At 45.4% G+C, this 14,321-nt stretch overlaps 1 protein-coding gene across 1 annotated transcript in view; it reads left to right on the top strand.

The window, feature by feature from the left end:
* Positions 1-332: 332 nt before the first annotated feature.
* The window catches only part of LOC138969343 (ankyrin repeat domain-containing protein 50-like), a 102,049-nt gene continuing 88,060 nt past the window's right edge, over positions 333-14,321 (top strand). Inside the window, exons 1-2 of the mRNA XM_070342117.1 lie at positions 333-455; positions 11,170-13,967. Of these exons, the coding sequence (XP_070198218.1) occupies positions 13,161-13,967 (807 nt within the window). The 5' untranslated portion in view covers positions 333-455; positions 11,170-13,160. The remainder of the gene's footprint in view (positions 456-11,169; positions 13,968-14,321) is intronic.

Raw genomic sequence — 14,321 nt, forward strand, 5'->3', positions numbered from 1 at the left:
TCTTCCTTCTCTGCCGCGGCTGGCCTGACTGCCCTAGTTTTCGCAGCCACCCTGCTGACTCGCGTGCATTCGGATTATCTCATGGATAATCCCAGGCTCCTTATTGTCGCGTTGGGAATGGACAAGAGTGTGCCAAAGTGTGTCACACTCTGACATGAATTGCGCGTGCTCGCCCTCTCCCGCCAGTGACCCCGTAGTGACACAGACGCGCAGCCAATCGAATCGCAGTGTTCTCTCGAAGCCCCGCCCCTATAGCGGTTTTCTCTCTGCCTTTGTCATCTGCAAGGCAGCAAAAAATAGCACAGCATGGGAAACACTCGAAGCTGTGTACACTCGAGGGGGAAGTTGTGTGTTGTGTCTGCGTCGGAGTGTGTTGAATGGTGGTTGTTGTCTTCTCTGGCTGTTTGTGCTGCATTTTCAATGGATTTTTCTTGAGAGTTTTCGATTTTGTGAAGGTAGGTGTCCATTTTTCTTTTTCAATGATGTTGATCGTCTTGCACATGTATGCAGACAGAACCGGTAAATTTATGCAGACCACCCAGCACCGTGTGTCTGCGCTCATTATGCCTTTCAATGCGTGTCGGCTGCTTGCAGAAAGATCGTCTGCTTGTTCGATCTGCACAGTGGGCCATTGGTTTGTTCAGCTTGTGAGGGTGGAGATCAGTGCATGCAAACGAAGCAACTTAGTGTGTGTGTGTGTGTGTCACGGTCAGTGTGTGCACCGCGTGTGTGCGTACGTTTCAGTGTGTGTGTGTGTGTGTGTGCGCGCGCCAGGGGGGGGGGCGTGTGTGTCACAGCCACGGTGCGTGTGTGTGTGTGTGTGTTTTCCAACAATCCATAGAGCTTCCCTCTCCAATTCCCTTTATTTTTGCCGCAAAATAAACTAATCATCGGCATATTATAGGTCAATTGCCAAGTCATTCACTGTAGCAATATTCTTTTGATCGACTTATGTAGTTGCACGCTGTCTCAGTCAAGTTACGTATCCAAAACTCTTTGCATAATTATTAATTAATCCTTACCAGCCCTTCACTGCCAGAGGTTGTTTGACCTTTCAATCACCACACAGACCCCAAGTAAGAGTAGTAAATTATGTATTTACTGTTAACGTTCCCACCCCACCCCACCCCAACAACGGTAACAAACCACCATGCAGTTTGTTGTTTCAGTTCTAGACACTGTGTCCAAAGATGCTGACAGCCGGAAAGAACCCCGCGGGTTAGGGGGAAGAATTTACCCGATGCTCCCCAGCATGTCGTAAGACTAAGAGGCGACTAACGGATTCTGTTTCTTGTATAGAATATAGTCAATGTTTGTAAAGATTTTAGTCAAGCAGTATGTAAGAAATGTTAAGTCCTTTGTACTGGAAACTTGCATTCTCCCAGTCCCAGTAAGGTCATATATTGTACTACGTTGCAAGCCCCTGGAGCAATTCATTAGTGCTTTTGTGAACAAGAAACAATTAACAAGTGGCTCTATCCCATCTTCCCCCTTCCCCCGTCGCGATATAACCTTCGTGGTTGAAAACGACGTTAAACACCAAATAAAGAAGAAAAGAAGCCGGAAAGACTTGTTCTCTTTACAGAGTTCGCTTTGAGTTTTAAAAAATGGCTCTTTCCGCAATACTGCGAAACATGACTCGACAAGACCGTTTATAAAACAAAATTCCTCCACCCCTTTCCAACACTGATATAGTGATATACCTCGGTTCCCACACTCTCTCTCTCTCCAACCAAAGATATTCCTCACCCCTCCTCACCCACTCTCTCCCGCCTCCCGCAAAGATACTTCCGGTGCCAGCTATCAATACAGGGGTTTCCTGAAAGCTGGGACCGTTTCCTGAGTTTGTGTGAGTGTCGATACGAGCAGCGCCAGTCTGTCGGATGGTCCTGGGTCCTTGGGGTCTGTTGTGCTAAAAGAACGATCGTTGACTGGGGAGAGAGAACGTGAAATGAGAATGAGAGAGAAAGAGAGGGGGAGGGGGGGGGAGGAGGGAGAGACATGCTTCATAACAAAAGGATGAGAGAGAGAGGGGGGAGAGAGAGAGAGAGAGAGAGAGAGAGAGAGAGAGAGAGAGAGAGAGAGAGAGAGAGAGAGAGAGAGAGAGGTGTCAAGGTGGGTGGATGAGGAGGGTGGGTGCATGGGAAAATTCGTAAGTCATGATAGTGGTTGTGATCTTGGCCCTTTGTTTGTGCTCGATGTATTTTGGAGTTAACAACGATATGTTCTTGAGTTTTGATACGTGGCGGCTTTCCAGGTTACGAATCCACACTAACCGCTAATGGACGAAGTATCGTTTTAGTTTTAGGGGGGGGGGGGGGGGCTAAGCTAGCTGTATTCACACACACACACACACACACGCACGAACACGCACCGTGGCGTGCGCACGCACGCACCGGCGAACGCGCGCGCACACACACACATACACACGCGTGCACACACAAACACACACACATTGATGAGAGAGGGGGAGGGAGAGAGGGAGAGATTGGGCACGCAGACCAAACAGCATTGGATTCTTTATCAATATATCACGCAGTCAGTATGGTATAGTATCAGCTGTCTGTATAGTGTATGGTAGATATATATGACTCATACCGGCTGCACACACATTCACTCTTCCGTTCATTCGGCATTCATGACCCTGCTCAGATACCCGTATCAGCTTTGCCTACTGTTAGGCAAAACAAAAAAAAAGTCTGTTTACGGTAACATAGGCCGAAAAAATAGGGTCGGTAGGTCGGGATTTTTTCTTTTCTTCAAAAAACCATATTTTAAAGTTATTTTGCCAAAAAACAAAAGATTTTTTTTCCTTTTTACATTTAGTCAAGTTTTGACTAAATGTTTTAACGTAGAGGGGGGAATCGAGACGAGGGTTGTGGTGTATGTGTGTCTGTCTGTGTGTGTGTGTGTGTGTAGAGCGATTCAGACCAAACTACTGGACCGATCTTTATGAAATTTGACATGAGAGTTCCTGGGAATGATATTCCCGGAAATTTTTTTCTTTTTTTCGATAAATACCTTTGATGACGTCATATCCGCCTTTTTGTAAAAGTTGAGGCGGAACTGTCACACCCTCAATTTTCAATCAAATTGATTGAAATTTTGGCCAAGCTATCTTCGACGAAGGCCGGACTTCGGTATTGCATTTCAGCTTGGTGGCTTAAAAATTAATTAATGACTTTGGTCATTAAAAATCTGAAAATTAAAAAAATTTTTTTTTATAAAACGATCCAAATTTACGTTCATCTTATTCTTCATCATTCCCTGATTCCAAAAACATATAAATATGTTATATTTGGATTAAAAACAAGCTCTGAAAATTAAAAATATAAAAATTATTATCAAAATTTTTCTTTTGAAATCAATTTAAAAACACTTTCATCTTATTCCTTGTCGGTTCCTGATTCCAAAAACATATAGATATGATATGTTTGGATAAAAAACAGGTAAAACGAAAAGAGGTACAGTAAAGCGTGCTATGAAGCACAGCGCAACCGCTACCACGCCAAACAGGCTCGTCACTTTCACTGCCTTTTGCACTAGCGGCGGACTACGTTCAGTTTCATTTTGTGAGTTCCACAGCTTGACTAAATGTAGTTATTTCGCCTTACGCGACTTGTTTTTTCTTCTCCCCAAATGCCAAAAAAAGTCTAGGGTCGCGCGAAAAAATAGGGTCGGTCGGGATACCGTAAACAGACTATTTTTTTTTGGCCTTACCGTCCAACAGTAAATTTGTACAGTGTTGATCATGAGTCGCGTTGTGGTTTGTTATGATGGCTGTGGATAAATATTAACGAACAAAGTGCGTGTCTAGGTGCGATCTGCGGTGAAAGTTTATAGGATGGCGGCGGGAGAGAGAGAGAGAGAGAGAGAGAGAGAGAGAGAGAGAGAGAGAGAGAGAGAGAGAGAGAGAGAGAGAGAGAGAGAGAGAGAGAGAGAGAGAGAGAGAGAGAGAGAGAGAGAGAGAGAGAGAGAGAGAGAGACTGTGTGACTCGTGACTGAGAGAGGGAGCGAGAGAGAATGTTTATTATTTTTAGGACTGCAAGTGCAAGCACTGCAATACTTCACAATAACAGTAGCACTTGATAAATCAGAGATGGATGGTGTTTATACAAGTGTAGGGTGGTAGCATGTTTGCATGATGTAAGTGTCACTGTGTGTGTGTGAGTTGATTAGAGTTGTCGGAATTGAATTGAATTGAACTTTATTTTTGGAGGGTGACAGAATAAACAATGCAAACATGCTTTTTTCATTAAGAGAGAGAGAAAGACAGACAGAAACAGCCCACCGCTGACCTGGTAGTGATACTGTAACAACACTAACAGACATGTGAATGATGCTTGGTAACTTGTCCGGTATGATCGCTTGAGGCAACATGGAACACACCATTCTACACTCTATAATGTGGAGATAAAGATCAAAGACAAAGAGAACAGGTAAAAACCGACAGGTAGACACACATACCGTTACCCTGACACGGTCGCTTTCATTCATCAGTCATGCGAATAAGGTCACTTCCGACAACCTCAGCAGGTAAGTGGTAGGTAAAACGGTTTCGTTTTGCAAAGTAGGTGCGATAAGAACAGAGAAATACAGAGAGGGGGGCAGGGTATGCTAAGTTAAAGTGGCAACATAATTATACTGAGGTTCATGTGGGGGTTTGCATACCATGTTTATGTGTGTCCACATGTTTGACACAGAAAAGAGAAGACTATGTATGAGAAAAAGAACTGATATCCTCTCTCTCTCTTACTTTCTCTTTCCCTCTGTCTCTCCCACTCTTACTATCTTTCGCACTGTGTGTGTGTGTGTGTGTGTGTGTGTGTGTGTGAGAGAGAGAGACGAGGGGGGTATATTTGCGCCCATGTGTCTCCTTTTACATGTGCGCGCACGTGCCTGCATCCCTGCATGCATGCATACATACTAAGTTATGCATATATTCCAACTCGAAGTCCCTACATGCGTCAGAGCATTGATATGAATATATACAGGATCATGTCTATATAGCTATGGTCAGAGATTGCTTGAGAAAACGATACGACTGTGCACAGGTCAAATAGAATTAGACCTGAACGAGACTGATTGCACCGCGAACAGAAAGCAAATATAAGAACGGCTTGTGAAAAGTAAACATTTCTGCACACACAGACAGTGAGACGCACATGCAAACAATTGCACAGACTCCTCGACAAACTGACAGCCAGACAGACAGACAGAGAGCTCATGCGCGCAAACACGTAACCAGTCTCTCTTCTCACCAAAACGCGTTTCTCTTACTTGTGTCTGCCTGTCTGTTCAGTTGTGTGTGTTTTCTCGTCTGTATGTTTGTGTCAAGGTGCACAGAATGACGGTTATATGTCAAAGCAGCACCGCCCTGATATGGCCCTTCGTGGTCGGCTGGGCGTTAAGCAAACAAACAAACAGAATGACGGGCGCAGTGGCGTGGTGGTAAGACGTCGGCCTCCTAATCCGGAGGTCGTGAGTTCGAATCTCGGTCGCTGCCGCCTGGTTGGTTAAGAGTGGAGATTTTTCCGATCTCCCAGGTCAACTTATGTGCAGACCTGCTAGTGACTTAACCCCCTTCGTGTGTACACGCAAGCATAAGACCAAGTGCGCACGGAAAAGATCCTGTAATCCATGTCAGAGTTCGGTGGGTTATAGAAACACGAAAATACCCAGCATGCCTCCCCCGAAATCGGCGTATGCTGCCTGAATGGTGGAGTAAAATTCCACTCGTGCTAAACATGAGTGAACGTGGGAGTCGGCTAAGCCATGAACAAAGAAGAAGAAGAAGAAGAAGGTGCACAGAATACGATAGACTGAGGCGGCCGTCGACCTTTCAACGTGCATCACATTGACAAAGGAGGGAAGTAACTCATGGAAGTAACCCAACGCAATCGTCACAAAGAGTGCTCGTTGTTTGCTTAAATACTACCACATTTTATTTAGGTTTTAATACGCTTGTTTGTGCAAAGTGTAGGTAGTTCTCCTGCGCGTTAACGTTATTTGTAACGCAGAATCTCATGGTACTTTGGAATCGATCTTGGGGCCTGTTTTCATAGGTATTGTCCCTTTAACCTTCTCAACTTCGACATCCACTTGCGGTGAACTGTCCAGTCTCTGTTTTTACCCTAACTAATCTACGGCCCCTAAACCGTTTACATCGTTCCCAGCATATAACCACGTCATGTCCCAAATAGACACTAGGTCTGGGGACAGAAAAACCAAGTTAGCATAGCATAGTTTACATCGAGTCCTGTGATGACCAAAGATAGCTGTCTCGGATTGTCCTTTTCTCTGAACAATCTGACTACCAGCGACTGTATTATGATGCGTCCAGTAACACCACACTGAACAGATAGAATGGACTCCTGCCCTGGTCCTGAATTAGAGAGGGGAGTCTAACACTGAGGACACGGTCCCCTAGTATTCCCTTGTGTCTGACACGGCATGTAACTCGAGATGCGGAAAACTGACGGTGAATGAGATGAAAAGCCTACACGCAGAGGCAGAAAGATGAAGAGGACGAAGTCAATGAAGACAAAATGCATGGTCTATGATTATCGGATTTAGGACTTCGCACGTTTTTGCAAAGGTAGACGCGCCATCAGGAAGTTCCTTCAGCGCTGTGATTCAGAAGTTCAAACGTTAGTGAGAATAGTGCGTGATCAAATGACAGGCTTGAAGTATGGACAGTGAAAATGAGGGTTGGGCCCATTCTGATCATCCTCGCTCCACGGCTATCGCCAGTTATCTCTCTGACCGGACGCTAAAGTCCTACGCGAATCTATCAAAACAAGAATACAGAGTTATCTCCCATATGTTGTTCGCGAGCAGTGTTCGCGAGACGAAAATGATTGCAGATTGGCCGACTTCGACAGTGATCTCCGTTCTGTTCTTCACAGTTATGATAAAGACATCGTTCTAAGGTCAAAACAAGTCGAAATGTTGGGACTGCTGCCGGAAGGAGACCGTAATATATGGTTGCATCACTGTCAGAAAAAATCGTCTGCTCCAGCGAGCGCCGAAACCAAACGGTTGATTATCACGTGACACTTTTGGCATATTTAGAGTTGTTTGCACAGTAAATACAGCCGCGAAAAATAGCTCGCTTGAAACTGTCTTACTTATCAATTCCACTGTCATTTAAAAATTACACAACACCATGAAAAATCATTATCGACGATCGCGAATCTGCTTATATCCATAACACATTACGAAAAGATCTAAATACATGTATGTAAAAAATCGATTTCCTCGCCAGACAAGGAAAACCAAGGCATCCTGTCAGGGATCATCCTGACCTCAGGTCAAAATGAGTTCGGCTCATTCTATCCCTGACGGGATGCCTTGGTTTTCATAATGGTTTACATGAGAAGGAGTCAACTTTTGTGACTTAATTACACGTCCGCAACACCATAAGTGTAGAACGCATGGACAAGCCGGGCACCTTATGATTCAGGACATGTGTGTGATGGTATGCTAAGGTGCCCGGCTTGTCCATGCGTTCTACACTTATGGTGTTGCGGACGTGTAATTAAGTCACAAAAGTTGCCTCCTTCTCAGGTAAACCATTATGATAACCACAACAAATTTCACTCTAGGCTTTGACACAGGATAGGGGCGCCCCTCCATTTGAACACATACTAAATTCAATTGCCTGGCTACTGCCTGTGAATTTTGTGATGAATTAGTTTATTAATTTACACCAAAGTGAACATTCGAATTTAATTAAGGAAAAAATCCCCACTCTGCAAAGACTTCAATCAGGATGTTGATTTTTGGTATATGTTCAAGTGAATATATATGCTCTTATTCTGCGTTACAGTTGACATATATATCGTTCATATTGTTTAAGAAAACTACGCTCCCATTTCGACAAGGGCATGCATGATTCGTTTACGACAGAGAAGACAATTGGAAGGGGAGTTGGTCAGGGTGCAAACGCGCGACGAAATACAAAAAGTTAAAAAATAAAATGAAATAAAAGAATAAGAGTTAAAGAATATTTGTAAAAACTGAGAGGCAGATACGAAAAATTATTAATTGCATGAGGCATTGATATATATCATATATATTATGTGTGTATGATTAAGCGACTATTGAAATTCGTGGAAACTTAGCTCAGATGTTTGCTGTTTTCGGAAATCAGTAAAATGAAAACGATCTTAAACACATGTCATATTTTGTTATTCTCGGAAAACAACGAAGATTAGTTTGGCTGTACTCGAAGGAACAGCATTGTTTTCTTCCTGGTTGATGGATCTCCTTGATTTTTGAATGACACACACAGCAAGGTATTCTCGGAATTGTTTCCGTGACTGCTGAAAACAAAGCATAAGCTCGCAATTGCAAATTTCCTGTAGAAACAGAAAACTGACAGAAGAGCACAAAGCGAAACGGTGTGTGTGTGTGTGCGTGCGTGTGTCTGTGTGAGAGAGAGAGAGAGAGAGAGAGAGAGAGAGAGAGAGAGAGAGAGAGAGAGAGAGAGAGAGACAGACAGAGAGAGCTGTTGTGTGCGCGTGTGTATACAAACCAATGTTGGAAGTTTTATATCCTGTATCATGTCTCGGACATAATTGTAAGCAGTGTGTGTGAACGAATTTGACACACCTTTCCAACAGCCAATTTATTTAAGTACAAACCCAAGCGAAGTCCAACAAGGTAAAATGGACAGTACCTAGCGTTTGGGTGGTGTAATGTAAGCCTTACAGACCGTGACGCCTGGCCAGGCCTGAATGGACACCCCCAGCAGATACAAGTCACCGTGATCCTGGGATTAAGTGGAGGTCCTTTTATTTGCCTTCCCTCTCATTCACACACCCCTCTAATTCCGGTTCTCCACTTTTTAAAGGAGCATTTTCAAAGTTATGTGTTTTTCCCCTCATTGACACTTTCGAGTAGAGAACTTTATCCGTTACCCTTCCCCCTCCCGTCACTGCCCAAACACTCATAGAACAAGTGTCTCTTTCCGTTCGGAGGCGGTCAACGGCGGCCGGAGGGTCAGCAGATTTGTGAATGGGATTTGTGTGTGATAATTATCACTGGCTCAGGAGGGTATGGAATTTCAGTATTGAGCAAATGTTGGCAAAGGTTAAAAAATAGGTTTCAGTTTCAGGTTACGAAATTGTTGTGTGTGTGTTTGTGTGTGTGTGTGTATGTGTGTGTGTGTGTGTGTGTGTGTGTGTGTGTGTGTGTGTGTGTGTGTGAGTGAGTGAGTGAGTGAGTGAATGAGTGAATGAGTGAGTGAGCGAGCGAGAGAGAGAGAGAGAGAGAGAGAGAGGCTTTCCTTTCTAAAAAAAAAAAGTCAACCCTCAATCATTCATTCTTTCCTAATAAACTTCTTGTTTGGGCAAAAACACACACTCCCTCGGGGACTAGAGGAAAACAAAACTGGGGATGAAGAGAGAAAAACAGTGTCCAAAACAATGAGAGAGAAAAACAGTAACCTGACTTGAGTGAAGAGAGAGTAAAACTGGGTTTAAAAAAAAAGAAACTTGGCGACTGACGATTCAGGGACAAAGCTAGCGGGACTGGGACCGAACACTATAACGGGACAATAACCACCGGGGGAACAAAGCACAGCGCGAGGACAGTTGACAGGTGTGACAATGGCAGTAAAAACAGTAGCGCGAATACAGGGTGGTGGGGGGGGGGGGGGGGGGGCTGGCGGGGGGCAAGCTCCTAGTCCTACCCAGGCAAGTGAGTGAGAGACAGGGAGCACGAAGTAGGCATTTGTGCGTACGTATGTAAACTAGCACAACCATACGCACACGCAGGCACTCACGCACATAGTATGTATACACACAGTGTCTACAATCAGCCGAACAAAAAACAGACGCTTCACTCCCTTTAACTACTTTTTCCACTGGCTCTTTGTCCACGAATGTTTTGGTTCCGACAACTACACGCAGTTGGTCAAACCAGGTGATCTTCGGACCCTGATTTACCCCCTCTAAAATGATTCAACTGACACAAAGTGACTTGTTGCTATTCATATCTTTTCAGTACACTCAACAGCTTCTTCACTTTATGCAGGGGATGTTTTTCATTCCTCGCCTGCTTCAGTAGTTCCACTCAGGCCGCGATCCATAATGAAGCGCACGTGCACGATGGCGTGTCAGGGCTTGACCTAATTTTGGGCTGTACCACAGCTGTGGTACAGCGGAACCCCCCTGTTTTAGACCGCCCGAATCCAAGAAAATCAGTCGATCTTCTTCTTCTTCTTCTGCGTTCGTGGGCTGAAACTCCCACGTATACTCGTGGTTTTTTTTTTGCGCGAGTGGAATTTTACGTGTATGACCGTTGTTTTTACCCCGCCATTTAGGCAGCCATACGCCGTTTTCGGAGGAAGCATGCTGGGTATTTTCGTGTTTCTATAACCCACCGAACTCTGACATGGATTACAGGATCTTTTTCGTGCGCACTTGGTCTTGTGCTTGCGTGTACACACGGGGGTGTTCGGACACCGAGGAGACTCTGCACACAAAGTTGACTCTGAGAAATAAATCTCTCGCCGAACGTGGGGACGAACTCACGCTGACAGCGGCCAACTGGATACAAATCCAGCGCGCTACCGATTGAGCTACATCCCCGCCCACTAGAGTGAGTCTTTAAAAGGGGATACATTTGGAGTTAATAACAGAAAAATAACAAAAAGAAGGCTTTAAAAGAAAGGAAGTGTCGAAATCGGAGAGGTCTGATGGGGAGTTACACTGTGTTATCATAATTATGTGGCTTCTTTACACTCGCAAGCCGTCGCGATATAACCTTGAATGGTTGAAAACGACGTTAAACACCAAATAAAGAAAAGAAAGAAAGAAAACACTCGCAAGGCTAATTCGCAGTCAGGTTTGAGGTAATCAAATTTGGACTTTTCTGTAGATTAGATTTACTGTGTCAGGGTGTGATTAGTCAAGGCAGCTCCCGTTAACAAACACACTCCCACATTCCATTTATTGCAAGGCTCCGTGGTTGGCAATTATTGATTTCTCTTCACTGGCTTACTGTCACATTTGTGTGTGTTTGTGTGTTTGTGTGTGTGAGAGAGAGAGAGAGAGAGAGAGAGAGAGAGAGAGAGAGAGAGAGAGAGAGAGAGAGAGAGAGAGAGAGATTTGTTTTGATCTGCACGTCAACTAATGTATTTTTTCTCGATTTCTGTTTCAGGATTAACCCCATTTCCGTGATCGCCAAGCCAACGAGATGGGGGAAGTTTACATTGCATCATGACTATTTCGGTCTGAGGGCGTCATTAGAGGCAGGCAGCCCGTCACAAGACTTTGACAGCGATCAACACCAATACGCCGGTCCTGCTAGTCACGCACTGAGTCACCGAGTTGAAGACATTCATAGGTGGTGGCACGCATCCCCTTTACCTCTTGGAGTTTTAGTCTGTGTCACCTCCCACTTATCTCTGGGTTGTCTGACGTGGAATCTGTGTCGTCATCTTTGGTCAGTGTAACAGACGACACCAGAGAGTGCTGCAGCCATTTGGAGCCTCCAACCCACCCCACACAGGAACTGAGTTTGCATCTTTCCCGCTACCCCTTGGACAGTCTGAGCGAGAATCTGTGTCATCCTGTGTTGGTAACCATTTGACACAGTATTGCCTTGCAGCATTTTGGAGCCCCGCCCCCACCCTCAACACCCACACACCCCACAAGGTAGGAACTCGTAGCACTGTCTATAAAGGACAAGCCTTGGAGTCGTCCATACCAGCAATAAGCTACACGAAATTGAGATTGACGCGGCCTATGGGACCCTGCCACACCCACTCATAGAAACATTATAGAAAACGCAGACATTCGCAATATCTTACCCCTGGATACAACGAGGCTGACCCGTCTGTTTCAGATCAGCCGTTTCCCTATATATCCCCCTGTTCTCATTCATCGTGAACATAGAGCATTTGCCATTGTCCCACACACTCACACCCTACTGATCGCAGGTCACAGAGAAACAGAGGCTTTCTCTTCAGTCTCTCCTCCCACCCCTCCCTGACAAGTCATACGACACACAGAGAAAAAGGAGGAAAAAAAGAAAAGCGACACACAGCCACATCACAGCACACAGACACACAAGGCGCCATCAGTTGGGTTGGCTGCTTCAGGCTCGGGGAGCCTTGTTATGCGTGCATCTGGCCACGCATTGATTTCTGCTGCTGCTGCTACCGCTGGTGTTCAGTCGGTGCTGCGATCATCTTGTTGGCAGGCACGGTACAGCACAGCACGGCACAGCACTGTACAGCACAGCTCAACACGGTTCCAGACTTGCTGTCAACTTGCCGGCATGTTACGTGGATCGGAATGTTGCCATCTTGGAACTTCATTCAAGTGGTTGAAACGATGAATGGATGTATCTAGCCCAGTGAAATTTTCGAACGGTACGAGATCGAACACGGACGTGAGACATCGCATGTTCACGTCCTCAACGAACGATTGACAGGACCAGACGATTTCTGTTACTCGAAGTCATAGACAGAACCGGTTCTCAACTCACTAGGGTTTAGTCTGGACTTGAGGAAAATAATTTAAATTGTTGACATTTTAGTTTTAACCTTCAACCCGAGGATATTGCTATTATTTAGGTTTCATGAATACTGATGTCTCGGTGAGAGAAACGAGGAAATGGTAAAGGTACTATTTGTCTCTCACTATTTGACTTTCTACTCAACGTGTTTGGTTAATTAGATCGATCCAAAGTTGTGGTACTGGCGCTGACAGCAAACAGAGACTTATCAGTTTCTTTTAAACAGGAGTCAAGGATATTTTATCACCATAGTCGTGCTCTGTGCTTTTCTTAGCCGCCTTTGTCACAATGCGTGAGGTTCTGGTCTTGATAAAGAGGAAGCAGATTGTTTCTTTCTTGGCGAAATTTTTCTTTCTATCGTTTTGTTCCTGATGCTAATGTAAGCAAACTTCTTCGCCTGTGGCGTGAAGAAACAGTAGACAACTGTCGGCTTGTTTTTATCCAACTCTTTTCTAAACTGTTTTCAGTGTTCAGGACTCCAATATGGGGTTTAATGTCAACATAGCGGACGGTCCAGTAGCCAAGACATTTCGGTTTTGCTTCAAAGACAGATTCTGGTGACTTGGCTGTCTCGGACTAAGGCAGTATTTTGATCTTCACAAATAACTGACAATAGCAAATTCTGCAAAATGTCTGAGAGCCTGTTGAAGAAGAAGCGGTTCTTCTGCCGCGAGTGGGCCTTCAGCAAAGTGCAGCACTGCCTGGACACCAGGCCTGCCTCCAAGACATGCGGGGCTCTGGTGATGGGAGGACCCGGTTGTGGAAAGACCGCTCTCAGCTGCGAACTGGTGTGGCCCACCGTGCCGCAAGGGAAACAGGCGTCGCTCCACACCCGCTTGTTGTCCTACCACTTCTGTCAGGCTCACGACGTGGACACGCTGTCTCTGGTCACCTTCATCAGAGGTATGGTCAACCAGGCGGCAGACAGCGACCTGGTCCCAGGATACAAGGACAAAATCCAGGAGCCCAGCATCCAGAGACTGTTAGAGCCGGTAGAGTGCGAAAGGAACCCGGACGAAGCGTTCAAGCAAGCCTTCCTCCTGCCTCTGCAGGCCGCGAGTCCCCCGACCACCAACATGTTTATTCTGGTGGACTCTATCGACGAGTCGTACCTGCAGTCGGTCAACGAGAGAGCGACGTGCTCGAGGACCATAGCGGAGCTTCTGGCGGCTCACCACACTCTCTTCCCCCAGTGGCTTCTGCTCGTCTGCTCCTCCAGAAAGCAGAGCAAGTCTGTGACGAGGATGTTCACAGGGTTTCGCAAGATCAGCCTGGACGACCTGAGGAAGTCCCACATCGTGCGTGACGTACAGCAGTACATTCTGTGCCGCTTGGACCAAGAGGAGGGCCTGAGGCAGCACCTCAGTAGGGACACTGCGGAGATGCTCAACCAGCTCCACATCAAGAGCAACGGATGCTTTCTGTATCTGGAGAAGGTAGGTACATTTTACTGTGGTCGTGTTGTCTGCTGTTTTAAATTGCTGTGTCTTGTTTTCTTGTTTTTTGTTTTGTTCAACTGTTTTCTTTGTGTGTGCTCGTGTTCGTTGTGTGTGTGTGTATGTATGTGTGTGTGTGTGCGTGTGTGTGTGTGTGTGTTTGTGTGTGTGTGTGTGTGTGTGTGTGTGTGTGTTTTACATTTTTTTCTGTCATGTTTGAATGTTTCACTTTGTGTGGTCGTTAGGTAGTATGGTATTTTTCGTCCTTGCACAGATCTGAAAACTAACTTTCTATCTGCAAACCTGTCTGACAAGCTATTCAAAGACTATTTGTCGGTCGGTCCGTCTGTGTTT

Source organism: Littorina saxatilis, linkage group LG6 (assembly GCF_037325665.1).
Source record: "Littorina saxatilis isolate snail1 linkage group LG6, US_GU_Lsax_2.0, whole genome shotgun sequence".
Lineage (NCBI taxonomy): Eukaryota > Metazoa > Mollusca > Gastropoda > Littorinimorpha > Littorinidae > Littorina > Littorina saxatilis.